At 40.1% G+C, this 22,923-nt stretch overlaps 3 protein-coding genes across 3 annotated transcripts; 2 read left to right on the forward strand and 1 right to left on the reverse strand.

The window, feature by feature from the left end:
* Positions 1-74: 74 nt before the first annotated feature.
* On the forward strand, positions 75-6,015 carry slc24a5 (solute carrier family 24 member 5). The gene is made up of 9 exons (XM_018683589.2): positions 75-255; positions 606-785; positions 1,056-1,139; positions 1,389-1,492; positions 1,642-1,742; positions 2,688-2,971; positions 3,100-3,306; positions 4,411-4,512; positions 4,721-6,015. Exons 1-9 carry the CDS (start codon positions 99-101, stop codon positions 5,041-5,043), a joined length of 1,542 nt encoding a protein of 513 aa, XP_018539105.1. The 5' UTR covers positions 75-98; the 3' UTR covers positions 5,044-6,015.
* On the reverse strand, positions 5,916-14,581 carry myef2 (myelin expression factor 2). The gene is made up of 17 exons (XM_018683586.2): positions 14,407-14,581; positions 13,144-13,346; positions 12,328-12,380; positions 11,337-11,344; positions 11,152-11,245; positions 10,569-10,760; positions 10,322-10,475; positions 10,168-10,217; positions 10,018-10,078; positions 9,368-9,475; positions 8,837-8,881; positions 8,631-8,729; positions 8,429-8,524; positions 8,167-8,226; positions 6,911-7,095; positions 6,582-6,633; positions 5,916-6,283 (listed from the first exon to the last, which is right to left on the reverse strand). The coding sequence occupies exons 1-17, from the start codon at positions 14,514-14,516 to the stop codon at positions 6,120-6,122; spliced, it is 1,734 nt and encodes a 577-aa protein (XP_018539102.1). The 5' UTR covers positions 14,517-14,581; the 3' UTR covers positions 5,916-6,119.
* A 2,766-nt stretch (positions 14,582-17,347) lies between these two features.
* ctxn2 (cortexin 2) lies at positions 17,348-21,065 on the forward strand. The gene is made up of 2 exons (XM_018683593.2): positions 17,348-18,097; positions 19,060-21,065. Exon 2 carries the CDS (start codon positions 19,129-19,131, stop codon positions 19,372-19,374), a length of 246 nt encoding a protein of 81 aa, XP_018539109.1. The 5' UTR covers positions 17,348-18,097; positions 19,060-19,128; the 3' UTR covers positions 19,375-21,065.
* Positions 21,066-22,923: the final 1,858 nt, after the last annotated feature.

Genomic DNA, 22,923 nt, shown 5'->3' on the forward strand with positions numbered 1-22,923 from the left:
TGCAAGCAGCTTCCTTGCACGCTTGTTTGAGTAACGAGACTTAAGGCCCATGACTTCTTGGAATAATTGCTAATTTTGCCTCACTGACTCAAATCACCATGAATAAGGCTGCGGCTCTGCAGAGAAAGAAGAGAAAAGATTTTATACCTTACTTTCTGGGATTTGTAATATTTTTGTATTGCACGGTCCACCTTGTGTCATTTACAGCAGAAACAGCTCAGGAAACCCACTCTGTCAGGGTGCGTCGGGCTCTTGGTAAGAAAACCATATGTTAAAATCAGTGTGTGATTGATTTTGCTCACTTTTAAAGTGTCTTTAAATCTCCAGTGCTTCTAGACTGGTGTGTTTTATCATTCTAATCTATTTAATGTGTCATCATAAATGTCACGGCTCATTTTCATGTTACACAAAGTATGAGTAATCAATTGTGGCTCAACTGTGACAGTGTTTGCTCTGGTAACCCTATCGTCTTATTGGCATGAAAATACCGTGTAACTGCCATTAAGGATTGAACCTCTAGCAACAGGCTGGCTGTTTGGAGTCTCAAGATTTTTACAGTGATGATCACTGAGCTGTGTGTGTGTGTGTGTGTCCTACTGTTTCAGAAAATGAGACAGAGTGCATCTCACCACAGTCCTCCGAGTTTCCTGAGGGCTTCTTCACGGTGCAGGAGAGGAAGGATGGAGGGCTCGTCATTTATTTTATGATTATATTCTACATGCTTTTGGCTGTCTCAATAGTCTGCGACGATTACTTTCTGCCATCTTTAGAAGTGATTAGTGAACGTAAGTAGCATGAAATACCCTTAATGTGTACAGTATCTGTTTAAAAAGGAGGTGGGAGTGGGGGTTCCTTGCATCATTACACTAACAGCACTGTAATATATGCATAATAGGAGAAGACAAGCGCTACAATAAATACATTTTAATGGTCGTTTTTGAGGTAGCAGTTTGTGGTATTGTTGAATTGGATTGCATATCATCAGGTGTCCCTGTCATTGTGTGCATACCATGTAAGTGATCATGTTTTCCTGGTGTTTTTTGCATCTCTCTCAGGTCTGGGACTGTCTCAGGATGTAGCAGGAGCCACATTTATGGCAGCTGGGAGCTCTGCACCAGAACTGGTGACAGCCTTTCTGGGTAATCATAGCAATAAAATAGCAAAAATTACTACCACCAATGTTGATGATGACACCAGCATCACCATCACTGTCACTGTGTTGCCTTCCCCAACCCAACAAACTGTGACTTCACCACCATATGGGCCTTTGATTAGAACATTTTTTTCCTCTTAGTACTGTGATATCTTTTCATTCTTCCTCATCAGTGTTTCCACACTGTCACTGTCCTGAAAGCTAATATGTGTTCTTTATGCATGTTGTGTGTTAGGTGTTTTTGTGACAAAGGGAGACATTGGGGTCAGCACCATCGTGGGGTCAGCAGTCTACAACCTGCTAGGGATCTGTGCTGCATGTGGACTCTTGGCCTCTATGGTACAGTTTCACAACATTCAGACAACGATTATCCACATTCTGACTACTTGTACATAAGAGCAGCACCTTTACTGGGTCAATGCGGAAGAGGCATTGCGTGCATTGTGTTGTATAAGCTGTAAACCATTTGTTTTTGTTTCCATTATCAGGCAGGGCGTCTATCTTGTTGGCCACTCTTCAGGGACTGCCTGGCATATGGCATCAGTGTTGCTGCTGTTATTGCCATAATTTCTGATAACAAGGTGTACTGGTAAGTGTACAGTATGTGTGTATCTGTGTGGCCTGACTGAACCTCAGGGTATGACACAATCTTCAAACCTTACACCACCTGTATGTACACGGTGGCTGTAAAAGACGAAGTCAGATACAACTGTTTATTGCGTCTTGTGACACTGAGAACAACAAGTGAAACTAGATCACAAAACAACTATGTAGTACATTACTGTACTGTGACTCACCTGCATTTATTACACTGACAGCACTGAGTAATAAATGTCTTAAATCATACAGTATCACATCATAAACACAGCAAATGCAACAGGAGTCAGTGTTTTTTGTTTGTTTTTTTTTAAAGATTTCCACATGTACTAGAATTACTTAATTTTGGTGATAGCACAGTATAAGCTGACAAAAAGTACACTTTGTTATGACTAAGATATGGTGTTTTGTTAAAGCAGAACTATGTATGTTAAAATAGAAATCCTAAACAAGCTGGAGTATTGAGTAACCAAACGCGACTCAATACAACTTGCTGGTGTGGGAAAAGAGACCTACAACTGACACAAGCTAACAATGCCTAAGCAGGGGACAAGAACGAGATGCATCAATCAGGAACAACCCCTAAAATGCTCTCCCCACTTTGTAATTTAAAATATATTTTAAAAATCTAAAAGCAAGATCCATTTGAGTTGGTATTGTCAGAGCTTTTAACCATACTCCACAGCTTCCTTCAGTAAATGGAATTAGCTCAGATATTATCATGTGGTCAAGGGTCCTGCACAAGTCAAATCATAATACAAGTTATCTAAGTCCACTACGCTACACTACTTTGCTGCAGTAGGCTATGAGAATTTAGTCAAAAGCTCCAGGAAAAGCTTAGTAAGTGGACCTTGCATTTAGAATATTTACCATTTACATCTCTCCCCAGGGTCAGGAATGAATTGTAATGCTACAAAAATTTATGTTTTGTTTACAGGTATGATGCAGCCTCTCTGCTGCTGGTCTATGGCGTCTACATTGTGGTTCTGTGCTTTGACCTTCACATCAGCGAGTTTGTCCTGAGGAGGGTGAGCCCTTGCTGCACCTGTCTGGGTAAAGGATCTAGGGAGAAGACTGAGATACAGCCTCTGATGGGCTGGAGCGACGACACCAGTCTGCGAGTCCACAGTCGCTCCAGGACTGACAGCGGCATCTTCCAGGATGACTCTGGATACTCTCACCTGTCTCTCAGCCTGCATGGCCTCAATGAGATTCCTGAAGGTGGAATGCATTTCTTAGTGACACAAGTGCACTGTTTTCCAGTATTGTAAAAATGATGTGTCCTTACCTCCATGATGATGTAATACACATTTACTTATATCATTTTTTTTCTGCTTGCATCCTAGCAGAGCATAAGAGCGTGTTTTCCGTGCCGGAGAGCGACCTGAAACGGATCCTCTGGGTTCTGTCTCTGCCCATCATCACTCTACTGTTTCTGACCATCCCCGACTGCAGGAGGAGATTCTGGAGGGGGTGGTTCATGATAACCTTCATTATGTCAGCTGTCTGGATCTCCAGTTTCACATACGTGCTGGTGTGGATGGTCACTGTTGTTGGTAAGATCATTGGTAACTTCTGTTATGAGCTTGTATAAAAACTTTACATTTCTTTAGTCTTGGCTACAAGTGTAAATCAGTCCCACCGCTCACCGGGTTGTTGAGCCCCTGTGGATCACAAGTGTTTGAAACTTGTGAGAAAAATGTCTTGATTTGCAGAGTAGAATCACATGTTGGTCTGCTGGCTAATTCCTGAGATGCCATTGTTCTGGAAAGTTGAGAGGGGGGTTATTGTAGCTCCAGTGGGGCATGTGCCTGCCCAGCTGCAGCAGGATTACAGTGTGCTTCACCCCTAAGGAAACACAGTCATGTGAGCAGTGGGTGTATATACAGAACTTCCCAGAGAGACACAGGTCCATTAACAGCTTTACTCTCCCACCCACCCCCTTCTATATCCCAGATGTAAACTATACAGCTGACCTAGAATCAGGCTAAAAAGCACAACTTCATCATGTGACGGTGGTAGTTCTACTGAAGTATAATGAGATTATTATCCCATAGTCGTCAGATAGGCTCACATGGAGGGAGAGTTTAGCCTTATGAAAGAGCAGGCATGGGACCCAGCAGGTACAACACATACAGTATGTGATTGAGAATGTCACAGTGTGCAATTCAAAGATGCTTGGTTAAAATGAGTGAGTGAAGATTTGGTTGCCAGTGGAGATAAAGACTTCATGAAAATATTTCTTTCCTTAAAGGTTACCAGTCAGAGCCATAGCTGCCTTTGAGGTCACAGGATCATGTTCTCTAATATTCCTGGAAATTTGGGGAGTGTATAATGCCATGAAAAGGAGCTTACATTCAAGGATTACACACATTACACTCATTTGGTTTTGCAAGGCTCATTCTAGAATAAATTAGACAGTTTTAGGGAAAGAACCTACATAAATGAGTTAAGAAGTCTCAGAATAGCATACCTAGCACCAGCACATGATGTAAGAGAAAACATATATAATTCATGCAATTGAACAATTAAACAATTAATAAAATAAAAAAATATTACTTCATCAGTTGATAATTTACTATCCCTATAGCAATAGTTAGTCAGCTGCTGTTCTCTCACCTAGTTTGATCTGATTTTGTGCTGGTTTTATCTTAACACAGGTGAGACCCTCGACATCCCTGACACAGTTATGGGACTCACTTTGCTAGCTGCTGGAACCAGTATACCTGACACCGTGGCCAGTGTGATGGTGGCCAGAGAAGGTGAACATTAATGTCATGTTTCTTCAGCTACAATTCATAACAGTGCCAAATGAATATAGTAGTTTTAGGCCTCTCAAACATTTCCTAAAAAATACCCAGATGCTTTAGCTACACACAACACACTAGGTTTCTACTTATGTTAAATACAGAAATTCTGTGTGAATAGAGAAATCACATACTGTACGTAAATATGTTATCTGTTAAACAGGGAAAGCTGACATGGCCATGTCCAACATAGTGGGCTCTAATGTTTTTGACATGCTCTGCCTGGGCCTGCCTTGGTTCATCAAGACCGCCTTTGTGGACACCAGCAACCCTGTAGAGGTCAACAGCACTGGACTGGTCTTCATTTCCTCCACACTCCTGCTTTCGATCGTTTTCCTTTTTGTAGCTGTTCACGTTAACGGATGGAAACTAGACTGGAAGCTGGGACTTGTTTCTCTCACATGCTACATCCTCTTTGCCACTCTGTCCATCCTGTACGAGTTGGGAATTATTGGGAATAATCCCATAAGACTGTGCGGTGACTGAGATTTGACCTTCTCAGGACTGAAGCCATATTTTCTGACTCCAATAGTCCGAAAACACAACAAAAATGTTAAGCCTATAAATCTTCAAATGTCAAGACAAGAAGACATGGTCCCACTCACATGCTTTTTAAGATACTGTTCCATGGAGGACGTGTCCTGGTCATATCTCAGGAAGAGGTTGATCTCAGTAATATTTGTCTTCCACCTTACTCAAGGCCCATTAATGGAAAATGTGCCATCAGACTGACTGCTGAGTTCAAATAACTTCAGAACTGTCAACAAATAAAAGGTGTCAACTCATTTGGCCTTGTCCTTCTTTTCAGGTGGGTTGGTAACTTAAAACAAAAGAGAGTCATCATCTAGATGTCACTGATAAGCTTTTATGAGCAAGTCCTTAGTGCCTGCAAGGAAGAGTGTTGGAAGTCATAAATGGTGAAAAACAAACAAAAGAAATTTTCCACTTCTTCTGTTCCCTAAAACAGAATCGCTGTTTTTTCAGTTGTTTATAATTAACAAAACTTATACGAACTTCAGATCTGATCTACACTTGCAATAACACCAATATGATCAAAAGTAGCAATTCTGTCCTACCAAAACAAAAAATACCTCAGATCTTCGAGGTCTGGGAATTTAGATTTCTTCCTGTGACTAGTGTTGGAGATCACGCCTAAAAAAAAAAAAACATACATTCTGTCCTTACATTATAACAACTGCTGCCTTTGTGATCAATGCAGAATTTCCCAACTTTTAAGAGGCCACTGTATGGCAGTGTTGAGCAATATTGCTTAATAGATCAACACCTCAGGTTCAGTTTACACACTGAAGAATGCAAACTTTGATACTTTGTTCTCAGGAGATTTTACAACCACCAGGTTTAAAAATTAAAAAGTTTATTTGTTCAAATAAACTGCCTGACAAATTAAAAAGGGCTTACAAAACAAAGATAAAAGAACTATAAACAAAAAAATTGAAACAGCGGACACATAGAGATATGAAGTAATTGTGTTTTTAAAACAAAACAAAAATCGGCAAGAGGGCTGAATGTGGAAGTGTGTTAGTATGACTTCTACAAAAGATCTAGGCGTTACGATCGATGCGGACATCCACCTCTCGGCCATTGATCTTGGTTCCATTCATCATCCTGCAGGCCTTCTCTGCACTCTCCGGTGAATCAAATCTCACTGTTCCACAGCCCTTTGACTTCCCATTCTCCATCTTGATCTCTGCAAACATTACCTGACCTGCAGTACGAAACAAAGAGCAATGAATGCATTCGGAAAGCACAATGTTTCACAGTATAGATTAATGTTCAGCTTGAGATTTCAGCACCCCTGTTCAACCACCGTCCCCGTGTCAATATCAGAAGGAAGGGTTTTCTTTGAGTGGTGTGTTGTATGTCAGTTTGTGCTAATGCATCAGCAGTAAAAAAAAAAAAAAAAAAAAAAAAACAAATTATATATATATATATATATATATATATATATATATATATATATATATATATGGAGAAAAAGGAGGCTATGGAGAAAAAGGACGTACCGCAGTGACTGAACTTCTCTTTCAGCTTTTGCCACGTAAGATCATAGGACAGCTGCAACACAGACATTGATATTTCAGACTATACACTTGTCAGAATTTACACGATACTGTAGCCTTGGAAGGACAAATACAAAATGCAAATAGAAGATGAGTGTGTTAATACTACTGAGCAATTCCATCATAAAATTAGTTGGATTCAAAAGAGAAAAATATGCTAATTGACAGCACCCTACTGTAATGTACAGCACCAGTTAATTCAATGAAACAAACCCATCAGGAACCACTAATAAAGTAATAATAAAGTTCTAACACATGTAGCCCACACTTACATTTCGCACAAAGATCTGGCAGCCTGCTTTGGACCCAGAGCCTCTGTCAGACATGCCTCCACCCATGTGGCCCGGCCCCCCACCTCCATAGCCTCCAAAGCCACGGTTCATGTCCATTCCTGACATGCCCATACGGTCAAAGCTGGAGCCCATACGGTCCATTGACATATTGCCCATTCCACTACCTGCAATTCACACACACACACACACACATAAAAATGAGAGAACAACCAAAACTAATGTGCTGTATATTTTAACAGGGAAGTATATGCAGGTTCCAGCACTGTTTATTTACAGTATATTAATAGGATTTTGAGACAATCATTGCATATCAGAACTACTGTAAACAAAACATTATGATGATGCCTTTAACTATCACTTAGATTTTCATTGACATGTCACTGAAGTGAGTATAAACACTGTAAAACTGTATTGACATTCCATCACTTCAGAACATCAGAGTACAATGTCACTGTGACATTGTTTATACAGGAGAGGAAGACTTTGTACCAGTTTGTACTCTTAGTCACCGAACAAACTCCACAAGGAAAAAAAAAATTTTGAAAGGATGCAACTTATCTTCTAATTGCAAAACACACAGTTTCACTAACATTCTTTTCCATTCTGTATTTTATGTGTAAATCAATAAAATGTTCAACATGGAGATGACTGAGATCATGATCACAAGAACTTTTGCAACGAAACATCCTTGATAAAAAAAGAAGAATGTCAGTAAACATGACATAACTGCTTTTCTCTGAAAAAAGGGAATTTCAGCCATTTTTACAGGCAGCAATGTTGACTGTGGCACAAGTTAAAACAAAAACTAGACATGCTTGCTGAATATCATATTAGAGTATATTACAAGTACTACAAAGCTTCAATGCATGCCCAGTACAAATGCAAAAAAGGTTCCTTATTCATGACCCAAACAAAGTGAAAACTGAAACATAACCAGGGTCAGTACATGTGTACTTGACTGGAAGACAGTCTCTCCAACCACTAGACTTCCTTGTCACCCATACCTGTTCAGCGAGTTATGAGGCTTAATGACTTGCTACATCAAAGTGCAGTAACACTCATTCCTCCTTTTACATGATTTGTTGTATAAACTGCCAAAAGACTATAAAATGATTAGAGGTTATAACTATTAAATTTCAACAGTAATAAAAAGGCTTGTGGCTCTGCTAGAGGGTTAGGACAAGAAATGATATATAACAGATTTAGAAAAATGGTGAATGGAATATCTCATGTACCTAATCCAGTCCCCATGTGCCCCATGCCACCACTGCCCATGCCTCCTCCATAACCTCCGCCTAAAGGAGAGAATACAAGCCGGCGCAGATTAGATCGCAACATAACAAGGTCACAAAAGCAAAGCAAACAGTCAGCCTATAAAACAGAACAGCACACATAAAAAATACAATTCCTAAAAACCATTTTAACTCAAAGCCAAACTACACAGAGGAACTTACGTAACCTTCCGTGTTTGGTTTTTAAGTATTAAGTATTGCTTACCCATTCCTCCGAAAGAATCCCCAAATCCTCGATTCACTGGCATGTCACTGTGGCCAAAGTCACGATCCATTCCACCCATTCCTGACCGGTACATGTCTCCACACAGAGAAGAAATGCAACCTTAGACTGAAGTTACCACACAAAGGTACATATCAATGTTTACGGTGTAACAAGTGAACGAAGAGCGAGTAAGCGTACTTACCTCCCATCCTGCCAACTGGAGCCATGTCTCTCCCTCCTCCAAAGCCACCCATGTTGCCCATGCTATCCATTCCCCCAAAGCCCCCGCTACCACTCATTCCTGAGAAAAGCAGCACCAGGTTTCAACATTGCTCTCTCTCTTTCATTCCACAAAAAGCAGACCTTTGGAATTTCACAGGGAAAACTCATGAGTAGCAAAAATCTTACCTCCACCAAGTCTGTTCATTCCACTGTAACCTGCAACATCCATACCTATGGCAGAAAAGGATGTCAGTCGGGCCATGCCAATACACATATTGTATCGATTTATATCAAAAGTGTGTATAAACACACAGAAAGGTACTGGTTATGAAATGTACAATGGTGCTTATGTCCACGGCACAATGTCCATCACATCATCTGTCATCTAAGAGTGTAAAAGTCCTGGTTTTCAGCTGTTCAGCTCTACTTGTCTTATCTCTTTAACCTATACTGACACTGCTACAAGGTCAGAAGAGCAGCCACATAAATGACAGCCAGGAGTTGATGGTTACACGTTGACTGCTTGTTGATTGCTGACGCTGATTGTTGTAGAATGGCGTTCAAAGTTGCTGATTAATACTGTCTGGTAGTGCTAACGTGTGGACATGCATCTAATTCTCTCTGACCAGAATTTGCCTACAAACTAATTTGCAACACAATATGTGTGGAGCATGTGTAAGCATTTTCATAACTAAAAATATTTGAGAGGTTACTGACCTCCAGGTCCCATAGAGCCCATGCCTCCTCCTCCTCCACCACTCAGGCGGTTGGCATTTATAGGCTGCCCGCCTGGCCCCAGTCCCATGCCAATACCACCTAGACCCCCTGCAAACAGAGTAATAAAGAATACACATGAAAACACAAAATGTATTTTATTCATATGTTTTTTTTTTTTCCCCCCAAAAATCAATGTCCATAAAAACTGTTCGATTACTGTATGCACAACATACCTTTTTGTACAATTAAAAACGCTCTTTTAAATAAATGCTTAAGAATTATTCTTCTCAAAAATGTTTTTCAATATTAAAATGCAGTAGCAAATACTATTTATTTTATCATATCTTTATGTATGAAGCAGCATGCACATGACAGAGGACATTAACAGGCCAACAGCTATCCTACAAATGCGAAATAACTTGCAAGCGACTGAATATTTCACTTCACACTAGTATACTGCTTCAGCAACATACCTGGGCCTTTCTATTATCACTGTAAAATATCTATGCAAACTTATTAATATCTGTCATTTGATCTAAGAGGGAATCGTACCTGCTACATTGATAATGTTAGTGCTATACTTAATTCACTGAGCTTATTTCTATGGATCTAATCTCAACAAGTGACTGCAGGAAACACAGTGTACTCACTTGGTAACTGAGGTGTTTTTTCTACTTGACGGAAATCATCAGGAGGAAGAGATTTTTCATCCTATAAAACCACATAACAAATTCATCTTCATATCCTCTGTACAGCTTAAGTTACATAATAACTATAGGGTAACTATATGGTATATATACCATTTTAACGTGCATCTGTCTGTCAAAGAGCATCTGTCCATTGAACATAGCTGAGTCCAAAGTCAAGGAGAAAGTCACCGTAAAATTTCACAGCTTTGATTTGAGTGCTTTTTCCTATTCTTTATATATTTTAGTGTTCAGTTCTGAAGGATACATATGGCCTGCACAGCCTCCAGTGGTTGCTCAAAAGTCACTGTTCCCATTCCGCGGCTCTTGCCATCTTTATCCTCCTTTACATCTGCTCGCTTCACCACACCTGCCATGCTAAACACCTCCTTCAACTTCTTCCAGCCCACCTTGAAATCCAACTGTAAAAACAACAGAAAGACACCACTACTTTTAATCAACATGCTCAACCATTGCTGGTTAGATTTGGAAGTTGCTCATTACAATATCCTCACGTTGGCCACAAACACTGTAGTGCCTAGTCGTCCGGCCTGCAGCGCATGGATGACCTCAGGTGGGATGTTGGGGTTGTTGGCAATGGAGGGTGGGAGGTTCATCCCACCAGGCCCCATGTCCTGCCCTCGACCTCCCTGTTGACCTCCTCCCATGCGCTGCAGCACACGCCGGGCATGTTCCCCATCAGGGTCCTTACAGAAAGAGAAAAGAGATACATTACAATTTACTTTTGATGTCAAATTTTATGAAAAATGCCAAATCAAGATATAGGTAGCACAACTCACAATTGTACAATGCAAGTTATCAAGTGATATATTATTGTATTTTATTTTCAGCTCCACCATTTTTGAAATCAATAAGATGGTAAAACTCAAAAACAACACTTTCTGCTGTTACTGGGAAATTTGCATTTAAATAGTGAAAAAACATAAGATGAGAAAGTGGGGGGCAAAAAGAAAAAAAACTGATTTATTTACTCTTTGAAGCCAAAACAAGTAGACTTGTTTTAAAAAAACTAACTAAAAAATAATAATCAACATTTTCAATTTTGCTGTAAACCATTCAACCGTGATTGGTCCCCACCTCCTTGATGTTGAGTGGCCTTCCATTCAGGTCGTGTTTATTCATAGTTAATATCGCCTTCTTCACAAACTCCTCATCTTTGAACTCCACCACACTGTTGAAACAGGAAAATAATGAGTCCATTCAAGCACAAGATTAAAAAAAACAAAAAGTTATATGTTTGATAAAGGGCAGTAGTTTCTTACCCACAACCCTAATCAGGGGGCATCATAGGAGTCCAGGTAGCACACATTTCCAAAGTTGTGGGAGTGAACAAAGTATAATTAAAACCAAGACAAATCAGTGGAACATCATTAATTTACAATATCAACATGCCTCTTGCCATTAATTGTGCATGTTTGCCATATTTTGCCCACTGGCTTGAGCCAGCAGATTTTTGGTTGTTATTGCAAACAAGCTTAAAAGGCTACTATGAGCATATTCTTTATCATTATCTGAAGCAATGTTGACAATTAAAATGTTTTAAATAACAAACAAACAGTAATAATTATTATTTATTAAAAGTTTTGGTAAAACATCTTCCACTAACAGATACCTGTGCATTGTAATTTACCTGAATTATTTTAATGTTTTGAACTGGACACATACAAGGAAGAAAATAAAAATTTAAAAAAGCATTACTGTATTTACTATATTTAGTACATTGTTTAGGGGTAACCAGTTTTACCAGTGCAATAAAGAAAAATTTAGTGGTTCAACTTTACATCTATAGTACACATTTTTGCCATAGAAGAACAAAACATAACCATAAAACACTACAGGATCTTTCAAGACTGTTTTGTTCCTTTGAAGTGAGAGCTGTGCCATAGAACAAAATTAGTAAGTAAGATTTTGAGACATGAGGGTAATCAATAAGACAAATCACACAACCCACATTTCCCTTTGGAAAATGGCCAAACAAACAAACTTTTAAACCAATTGAAATGACAACAACAAAAGCAAAAGTGTACTCTTAGATGAGTTCATTAGGCTACTTTACCAAAATCAACAGGACATCTCCCTTTCAAATGAATATCAATCATTAGCCATCTATCAGGCTCTAAACACAACCTACAATATCTCCAGTTCAGTAACATAGTAAGACCCAAAGGATCAGAACCTAAAAGAGCACTTGATTAATGAGAGCCTGCTGAGGGCATTTAAAACCTCGTGCAGCAAGTTGGCCACATCACTTACCCTTGACTTTCCTTCTGCATCCTTAAAGAGCTCCACGTATGTAACCTCACCAACTACATGAGACATACAAAGGAAAAATACCAAAAGAACAAAGGAATTTAAGTCACCAAGTCTTCAAGTCGCCGTTGGCCTTGGCAATGCCGCTACAGATGGAGATGTCCCATTAATGATCAACAGTCAGCCCAGACCAACATCCCACCAGACAACACCATGCCTTTCTGGGCAGTGACTGAGACACCCAAAGGCCAAGGCCAGAGAGAAACACAGCTACATTAAACCTGGGAAATTCAAAACACTTCAACATGATCAGTTTGTCAACAGATTCCATTCATGGCAGTGGAGAGTTTTAAGCTGTCCATTGACCTTTCAAAAGGCTTCATGAGACCCCCATAAATTCAAATAGTAAAACATTACAATATTTTCATTCATGTAAACAAGATTCACCTTGCAACAGATGCAACAAAAACATTCAACAATCAATTCTACTACTGGTTTGAGGTTACATTTTGGAGCTGACAATGCCATAAAACAAGTGACAATGTAACTACATTCATCTTCCTTTTCTCGCAGACATATCAGCCCAAACTAAATTAGTGTCCGTCCAAAAGAATTTATTAAAACTCCAATAACCTAATATCACACTATGCTGGTTCCCTACTATGTGCACTAAGTACATCCAAAGAAAGCTACAAACTAACTGACTACTGCTAGAAGTAGAATGCTCCATCTGGTAACAAACAAAAAGGGTCAAGAACTTCTAATCAGCTGAAGAGATAGAGAGAAGGGGAGACACATCCCCGTCACTGGGGACATTACCTTTCTCACGCATGAGATCTTTAATTGCCTGCCACTTCATATCATAGGGGATATTGCTGATGAACACCCGGTTCCTGTGGGCACCTTTCTTTTCTCCACCATGTTTTTCTTTGTAGGGATGGTAGCGGTTTCCTCTCCTGCTCCCAGAGGACTTTTCTTTAGCATCATGCTTTTCTTTGGAGGGCTTAGTTTCTTCAGCATCCCTACAAAAGGTACAAAGTTGCAAGTCAGAGAAAAGCCCATGTCACAGCCACATTCAGTGATCACATATTGTAATCTGTATGTTAGAAGACCTGTCAATAATTTACCTCAGGGAAAACAGTCAAACGTGTTATAAAGTTGCATGATCAAGATCAAAATAGGACCATATTTCTATAGAACACTTTGCATGGATAATCGTCTTTGAATGGAGTGTAAAGGGATTACTTTGCAAAGAATTTGTCTTCCTCCAACAAGTACAATAGCTAAGTAAATGAAATTCAAGATAGAGGTGAACTAGTAGTTCCTGGTAGTTTTCCTGTCATATCCTTTGATTCTGCTGGCAAAACAGCAGTGTAGCTACATGGACTGTCACAAAAGTAAACATAAGTCACTGGAGAAATCATCTTCGGTGAAGATACGATGTGTTTAACAAGGTCAACATTGTATTTTTAAAATATTGCAGTGTTAGGACATTTTAGCAGAGAATAAAGAAGGATATTTTATAAAAAATAAAGAAAGGACATAATTAATTGGAGTTATTTAGCAGCGTCGCCGAGCAAATAAACTCAAAGTATCTTAGATCAATGAAACTAGCAACTGAGTTGAGAGCAGCAGGGATGCTAACGCTAGCTGGTTTCTCACAACAAGTACAACCTTAGTGATTACTCCAGCTTGCTACCTTAAAGGGGTTAAGGCTAAGTTTAAATTGTTGATATGCCAAACACTGAATTTTTTAAACTGTATTAGCGTTAGCTATCACACAACCACAACAGAGTCTAGGATTAGCTCCCTGTGAAGGCTGACCTATTGCACCAGGTTTGACGTTAAGGCAAAAGTGAACCAGCTTGAGACTCCAGTTAGAAAGTATATAGCATACTTCTGGCTTCATGTTGGCGACAAACCTCACATCATCTATCACACAGGTGCTTTGTGGTGTTTGACAGCAGAGGTTAGAGAGGCTTCTTGGCTAACAATAGCTAGCACCCCAGGACTCCATTTTAGCTTAACTTGCTAACGGCTGCACAAACGGGACTGACCGGACAATTCATCGTTTTAACTCACGTTTTCACGCCATTCGGTGTTTCTTGAGATGTCTCGTCGGTCTCGGACTTGACGGATGCAGAAGATTCGTCTTGCTTTGGCTCCTCATCAACAGTTGCAACATCTGCCATGTTGAGGTTTGCTTGTCGCTCACAACACAAGATGCCTCTGACGCTACGCAGTTCAAAATGTGCAGGGGAGATTTGTGCCTCCAACGCGAGATTTGGGAGCTGTTGCTAGGCAGCCTGTGAGAATAGAATAAAATCGAATAGAATAGGTATTAGAGTCGAGGGGCCTGGGGAATGAGCACTAATAACAACACGGGAATGATATTTGGAAAGGTTGTGCACATGATTGCGCTGAGGTTTGTAGACAGTTTCAAGAGTCAGCAAGTGAATAAGGGAGTGAGTGAGTGGCTGAATAAGTGTGAGCGGACAAGTGACACTTTCTGATGAATGTTTCTGTGTTTCTGAAAAGTTCCCAGGTTCCCATGTTAATACCTGTCCATCCCGCTAAAGCAGTTTGATTCATGCACATGACAAAGTCAAAAGATATCTACTACAACCAGTAAGTCCCTGAATACTCAATACGTAAATGTTGTTATGCTAATAATATATTGCAACAGCTGTTTGTACTATATACTTGTTTTTTAATCTCAGACAGTAATTCATAGAGAAATACAAGTAATACATATAACCAACAATATTCCAGGCAGCACACTCACAGTGTCAGACCATAAAAGTCTGGCCTTATTGATTATAGTACAGAGCCAAGCCAATTCATCATTCCTGAAGCTATTGATTGATGTACTTTTATTCTACTGGAGGAACGATTTCATTTTCTTTATACAATATGCTGTAACACTTGTAGAGAATCCTCTTAGCATGTCCGTGCAGATGCCATAAGAAAAAAACAATTCAAAAGTTGATATAAAATTGTCCAGCTCCTAATTGCAAAATTTGTTTTTTAAACACGAGGACACTCACCACTGTTGCCAAGTGCTTGCTCATGGTTAGAACTGTTGGGTCTCTGTAAGTAATATTATAAACAGTATGGTCTAGACCTGCTATGTATGAAAAGTGACCCGACATAACTTCTGTCATGATTTGGCACTATATAAATAAAACTGACTTGACTTGGTAGCAGTAAAAAAAATCTTGAGTAGCTTGCCACAGTTGTAGATTTTTATCTTTTTGTAGAGACTAGAGTAGGCCTTTGGATCTGATTTCTTACAATCAGTGCCAAAAAAAACTTCTTTGCTGTGGCTTCCTTGGAAACACTCCAAACTAAAATATTATACACTTGAAACATCAAGTTGTATTTACAACAAACCAAACAAAAACACAATCAGAAAAGTTACTTTGTCACAGCATAGTCAAACTGGAAACTCACACCCAATGGTAATATGAAATTAATTGTTTATTTATGGCATAAATACCATAAAATTGCACAATATAAACTTGGCCTATGTCTGATATGGCAATTGCCAGCTCACTGAAGGCCTTGACTTAACTTTGGCCACATCAGGAAATGCAAAAATGTTTGTGGTCATTTTTCAATAGCTTCATTGGTATCTGTCTGTAATAAGAATATCGATTATTAGATTTCTTTTTAAAAAAAAGTTATACCATCCTTTTTAAATGAAAATTTAATTTACAATGGACCATGTAAATTTAATTAAGTTGTGGGCCCCAGGAGAATTAGTAATTTGTGCAATTAAGCTAATGGAGGCCTAATAAAGCATTTAAAATCTTGGTAATTTCACTGCATCTGTCTTTGCACTTTCATGTAAAGACTGTATTATCAGTAGTATTATTACAGAGGTGTGGTGAAGAGTTCATTAACATTAAAGGGAATATTGTTAGAGCAGTTCATAGAATCCTAGTTTTATAGTCCTCAGTATCAGTTTTGCTGCTGACCTGTTGTCTGACTGAGATAAAAGTCTGACAACCCTTATCCTGTGGACACTGTATATTTTAATATGGTTTATGCAACAGGTTTAGATGTGTGAGATGTGATCTGAGAAGTTCCCCCTCCAGAGCCAATAGAGTCCAAAGCATATCAACTCACCTTGACATGCAAGTAAAAGAACATCTGCAAGTTCTGACCATTGACAGATGTGATAAAAGCAATTCAGGAGCAAATGTTCTAATGTAAGTCATTGAACTTCTGCTCATTTTCACATGAATGGACTTTGTTGGAGCAATTCTCAGTAATGGATTAATGATAATAATGGCATATGATTCATACAGTCTGTAACTTGACCTTATCCATACTGACCACACACTATTGTGCCATGACCCAGTAGTTTTACATTTTGACCTTGTCTCTTAACTTGACATGAGGGCAATACAGAAAATGTCTAATGGTTTTACTGTCCATACAGTGTGACATCTCTTCATCTAATTTTCAAGAACTGTCCTTGAAATAAATGGGAATAAACCTCTGTCTATGAGTAGCTGACTTGGCTGACTCATCTCAGTGGGGGGTCACACTACCTATTTCTAACCAAATATAGCCAAGTATTAACAGCACAGTAACACTAGAAACTGCTACTGACCCAAGGAAAAAGAACAGTTCAAAAGTCACTGCAGAGGCATAAAACTTTGAGGTGGAAGTAAATGAGAGGGAGGTAATTCACCTGTGTTTAGATTCTCTCAGGGAATTTTTCAGCTGTTTACAACCGAGAAAGTAAAAAGGAACTCTTTATCACTTTTAAGCCTTGAATTATTGCACATCACACACTAGTGATGGCCATCTCCCCCATGGCGTGCCTTATCCTTAGATTCGAGTCACTGCACCACTGTGACAGAAACTACATCGCTGATACGAGTTTGTACTGCATAACAACGGAACAGATGGCCAGACGGTTCACTGCTGCATTCTGTTACAGCGGGCAGTCAGATGACCTGCTGATTGTTTTCTTATACAGTACTGCTTTTCATTCACTTCAGTAAAATCTGTTTAAATACTTCTCCCTCAGCATGTCCAGGGAGCTTGCATCCCTAGGGCTTTATGCAGAGGGGCTAATTCAATTTGACCACAGCAAACTGCACCAATTAAAAACACATCATCAAAGCAGGCTTTGAGGATAGTGCTGCGCTGGACCAAAAATACCTTTGCAGCAGCATTTACTGGCCAGGAGCAGTGAGAGGCAGCATTTCTCCTGCTGGCTGAGCCATGATATTCCTGTCACATTTTGGTGGAGTCATTTTGAGAAGAGCCAAAATAAGGCAGGGAGGGGAGAATGAAGAGAGAAGAAAAAGAAGAGGCGGATTGCTTGTTTATGCTGCTGCATCTGCTGTGGTGTTGCTGAAGGGGGGGGGCGAATGTTGTGAATGACTGAGGCAGCAGAGCAGCTGAGTGAGACTAACAAGTGGTTGCCATGCAGCAGGAGCAAGCGTGCGTGCTTCTGGAGGGAGAGACAGAGAAACAGAATGATAATGAGTAGGAGGCAGCAAGTAAGGGGGCATGAGGAGAGGAGCTGTATCTCTGCGAAGAGACACATATCATAGCTCGATCCAGCCTCTCCCATCGCTTCTCTGTCTCTCTCTTTATCTCTAGCTTTTTCTTTAGATGAGAGGTTAGCCTAGCACATCCAGTATGCCAGCAACGGATGGATTAACGGATATATGTCTGGGGGATCCAAGACGGAGGAGTTGCTCGCAAGACACAGCAGCAACAGGTCTGTAAGGATGGAACGATAATGACGGTGAGATGCCTGCTTTTTCTTTCTCCAGACATCCACACGAGAAAACCTGTCAATGCAGTCTCTCCTTTCTCTTTCACCCTACCTCACTCCCTCTCTCTCTCCTCTCCCTCTCTCTCTCTCTCTCTCACCATGCATACTTGTGCAGTGTCCTCCTCATCATTCTACTTCCTTCTCCCTTGTCTGTCTTTCCCAATTCTCTCTGTTCATTCCCCTGTCCCTGTCTGTATGTATCCTCCCTCTCTCATCTAATCCCCCACCCCCTCTGCCTTCCTCTCACTTGAGCCACCTGCTGCTTGTGTTCATATGAACATTTGATGAGCAAAAGAATGACAGAGGCAGACTCCCACTTATGTGGCCACACCAATTTTGTGATTATGTTTGGTCAATCACCGTTGCTTCTCTTGTCTGATGGAATTACACTGGCTGGCAGACATCTGCTCACACGCAACAGGTAGAGATCGCTTTCTTCTAAACCCAACATACGTGCATAACATCACATGCAATGTAACATTTTCATTGATGCCTTACTGCTTTGCCTATGTTTAACAGCTGGCTATGCACTGCGACACACTGTAATTCGACTTAAAGGAATGTAGTCATGGCACTGGCTCATTTTCCTGAACCCGTTTCCCTGCAGTCTCCCTCACTCTTCTGTTCATGTTTGCTTTTTGGAATTTTCTGCAAAATTCCCAGAGGGGTAGACTGAGAGAGAGAGAGATCGAAGTCTTCGGACATCTGTTTGATACCACACTCAAAATAGGCTATTTATAGATACCTGTAGCCCTGCTCAACATTTAACTGTGGAATTTCTGTATTTTCTCTACCATGTCTGCACCCTTATTTCTCACAATACGCAGCGTATGTATTAAGTGTTATAATACTTAAATAGGATGATTAGATGGATTGTCTCTGCACAAGAGACAAGACAGCACTAATGAAGCCATCATGTAATCTCTGTCCAGGTAACATGCAGGCTTCTAAACGCCTGACCCTATCGGAGGAAAGATGAGGCACCTAGATGTTGGTTTACCATGTTTAGCGTCCACTACAACCACTCCCTTGCTGCCATGAGCGGAAACGACATGATGGCGCACTCTCTGACTCTGGAGCAGAAGACGGCATTTGCCTTCGTAGGGATGCTACTGGTGTTCCTGGGGCTGCTGATAGTAAGGTGTTTCAGGATCCTGCTGGACCCCTACAGCAGTATGCCGTCCTCCAACTGGGCCGATGGCATCGAGGGGCTGGAGAAAGGGACGTTTGAGTATGCCCTTACTTAACACAGGGACACAAACATCCACAGATGTCCTCAATGAACAGAAATGCCTATAGACACACACACGCACAGACACAAATACACTTGCACACATGCCGACTCGCATACAAGCCACAGCCCTACACAACCGCCGTACCTGACACTGACACACCATTAAGACATCTCTCTGTGACAGACTCAACCAAGAGACTCCAGCTGTGTATGTTGTTCAATGTGTGTGCACTGTTAGTTCAAAGCCAGTGTAGAGTCTCTCTACTGTATGTGACTACATGTCTGTTGTGTGCGTCCGACCAAGTGTGAGGCAGATGCTGTGTCATATTCTCTGCCCTTCTGCCAGGGTGTTGTGCATTTCAGCTCATCGATTTACACGGAAATGGCTGAAGCTCCCTTTAACCCATGCCTACAAGTTGAATGTCTGTAGATTGTAACAGGTGGTAAGAGGTGGATGCTTGTGGGACTGGAAGGGGAATTAGGGTGTAGTGGGATTATTCAGATACTGTTTGAAGACTCAGGGACAAGATTCCTCATGTGAACTCAGAATGAGAAACAGAGTGGTTCAACATCTGCACAGCAGAGCCATTCTGCGCAAGAATGTATACTGTATGTTTTGGATACAGGGTATTATGTCAAACCAGTGCTTTGTGGACTAATCAAATCCAAACTGTTGGTAATCCAAAGGGATACTGATACTGCTGCTGCTGCTGCTGCTGCTGCTGCTGTTGCTGGTGTGTGTGTACAGATTGGTCCTTTCCATGGTGTCTTGTTTTTTGAGGTCATGCAGTGAAAGGCAACTGAACAAACTGTGATTTACATTATGGTGTTACTGTTTCTAAATGATGCAAAAACAACTCTCAGAGTTTGTACTGCTGCTGGTTTTGAGTGATGGTTCACTGTATGATTACATGTCTGAATGAAACTGAAAACACAACTGTTTACTTTTGACAGTATGTCTGCAAAGACATATGACAATGTTGATTTGTGGACTGTCAGCTTTTCCGTCTGTCAAGAGTTCTGTCTAAAGGTTGGCTGATGTGATCGAGCCAAAGAACTTTGAAGGAAAATGAGGATAAGAAACTAGGAAGAACTCTCATTTTCAGCGCTGCTTGTTTTCTAAAGACAAGGAGAAACTCTCACTACCTGTCTGCACAGGAAAAGGTCACATGGAAAATAGGGGTGGGATGTCTGTCAGCACTGCATGTAAACATCTTTTCCCTCCTATTCTCAGCCATCCTCACTCATTCTCACCTGCTCTCTTGCCTCCAGACAGAGGAAGACAGAACTAAACAGAGAATCTGTATTATTACAGCAGACTGGTCAAAGTCTTGAGTGTTCCTTTGCTAATTTCTACGATCTACGGTTTCTCCTTAGTGCTGTGAATCTGCCTTACTGTGACCTTCAATGGGTTTATGTGCCTTCATCTAGAAACATTAGAGCACCTGTTTATGTGTGTGTGTATGCGAGCGTGCGTGTGTGGCATATCATGATGACCGATGTGCGTCTCCTGACCTGTTGCTTGCTCAGCTGGTGGTAGAGATTGCTCACTGATATAGATTTGATTCAATGATATGAAATAAATAGAATTTCTTCACTTTAAAATATTGTGGGTCAAATTGTTGCTTTCTGTGTCTTATTGCAATCATGTGAAGTAAAAAGTAAGAGATTGATTTTACAAATCAACATGATACTTTAGGTGACAGCAGAAGCTCAAAATTCCTCCTGATGAAAAATTTTAAGACTTTTTGTCTGCTCTGCTTTTAAACTCAGGCAGTAGTTGTTCAACATTGCTGCGGCAACAAACAGAGAGCAAGAGCAGAGCATTAGAGCAGAAGAAAAAGAGGTGTTTTGAATTTTTAACACTAACACTAGTAGGAGCAGATTCTTATACACTTTATGATATGTGTGTAAAGGCCAGGTCTAGAGAGAGAGAAAAGGGCTAATGCAGCAGTAAGCTACGCACACAGGCACCCACTGACAGACTTGCGGTGACAAGGCAGGTCTTGAGCTGCAGAGCCTTCCGCACTCAGGGGCCAAGCCACCTCACACCTCCCTCAACACACATCATTGGTCAGGAATGCAATCATTATTGCACCATGGTCTCTGTCACCTATGTGACATCCTTATCTGAAATCTATTTTTAGTGTTAAAAAACACTGCCCCTTTCCTCTTAAACCTCAAAGCCTACTAACCTCAGAAGAAAAACTACCTACAGACTGTAAATCTATCAAACTTTAACAAATGTGTCTGGTTTGTATTGTGCTTTCACATCTGAAGTTTATTTAAAATTCCATAAATCTTTTCTTTTGATTGCACCAAAATTAGAGACAACTAACCTCGTCTTTGCATACAAGAGGAAGAATTATGAGGAAAGTGCCTTCAGTTATAGTTACACTGTGCATATTTCAAATGATGTCCTTACATTCCTCTGAATGCAACAGCAAACAGAGATAAGGAATAATTAAAATTATTAGAAATATTCATCTTTTGTTGATTTCCTTCTTTTAGGGACATAGAAGTAATTAGGACATTAATGTAATTACACTTTGCTACTGGATTGACAGAAAATAGGAGCTGAGTGCTTACAGAATCCTTGCAGGGCCAGTGAGTCAGCTAAATAGTGAACCTTAGCTTTTGATTATCAATCATCAGTTTTATTACTTGTGGTCTTCGAACCTCACAAGCTATGTCCTTGATTTGGAGTGATAAGACCAGGAGGTACAATAGCTTCTCTATTACTGAAGTTATCCAAACAGCTCTAAAAGTGTATAATCTACATGTAATGCTACTTTTAGATGAGTAATTTCCAAAAATAGCTTGAGGCATTCAGGTGAAGTGGTGAGTAATGAAGCTAATATTTTTTTATTAAAAAAGGCTCTGTTTTATCCTTTATTTATGGCTTCATGTAACTTCATATTTTATTCATACAACACAAATAAAGTTTATCACCAGATATAGTGGAGCATTCTGCTGGTGACAGGAATTTACTACCCTCCAACAAATACCTGCACTGGTTGCCTTGTGTTAGGAAATGAACTGTAGCCAACCTGAAATTTTAAATCAGAACCCCTGTGTCAAACCTGGAGCCCAAGCAAAGGTGTGTTTGATTTTAGACTTGGACTTAACCACGTTGAACACTGCTAGAAGCCTGTATGGATGGATAGGTCAGTGATTACCTACTGTGAGTTATATTAACATTTTATAACAGTTATTAATGATTAGAAAGCCATTACGTTTAATCATTTACATTTAATCGAGTCCAATCTTCAAAATACAACATGAACTCAACACTCACTTCTTCAATATTTCTTTAAAATATAAATACAACTAAAAAAATAATTTGATATTAAAAAAAATCAAAGTGGGATCCACCTTAGCTAAACATTTCTATTTAGCCAGCATGCAAGAGAATTACATACTGGAGAGTCTTAAAACTAGTCCATACACTACATTTATGCAAGATTTTAAATTCAATTTGATCAACTGACTTTTCTGATAAGTGTCTCTGACAGAGCAGGCTGCAGTCCAGCAGTAAGCTTCTCTATAACAAAGCATACAA

This window comes from Lates calcarifer, linkage group LG2, assembly GCF_001640805.2.
Source record: "Lates calcarifer isolate ASB-BC8 linkage group LG2, TLL_Latcal_v3, whole genome shotgun sequence".
Lineage (NCBI taxonomy): Eukaryota > Metazoa > Chordata > Actinopteri > Centropomidae > Lates > Lates calcarifer.

Excerpts from the sequence above, each read along its gene's own strand:
- slc24a5 (XM_018683589.2), top strand. The coding sequence starts at position 99 with ATGAATAAGGCTGCGGCTCTGCAGAGAAAGAAGAGAAAAGATTTTATA. Across the intron at positions 786-1,055 it reads TTTAGAAGTGATTAGTGAAC|GTCTGGGACTGTCTCAGGAT; the intron begins GTAAGTAGCATG and ends CATCTCTCTCAG. Across the intron at positions 3,307-4,410 it reads GTGGATGGTCACTGTTGTTG|GTGAGACCCTCGACATCCCT; the intron begins GTAAGATCATTG and ends ATCTTAACACAG.
- myef2 (XM_018683586.2), bottom strand. The coding sequence starts at position 14,516 with ATGGCAGATGTTGCAACTGTTGATGAGGAGCCAAAGCAAGACGAATCT. Across the intron at positions 10,476-10,568 it reads CTACAGTGTTTGTGGCCAAC|TTGGATTTCAAGGTGGGCTG; the intron begins GTGAGGATATTG and ends TTGTTTTTACAG. Across the intron at positions 6,284-6,581 it reads AGAGAAGTTCAGTCACTGCG|GTCAGGTAATGTTTGCAGAG; the intron begins GTACGTCCTTTT and ends TTCGTACTGCAG.
- ctxn2 (XM_018683593.2), top strand. The coding sequence starts at position 19,129 with ATGTTTAGCGTCCACTACAACCACTCCCTTGCTGCCATGAGCGGAAAC.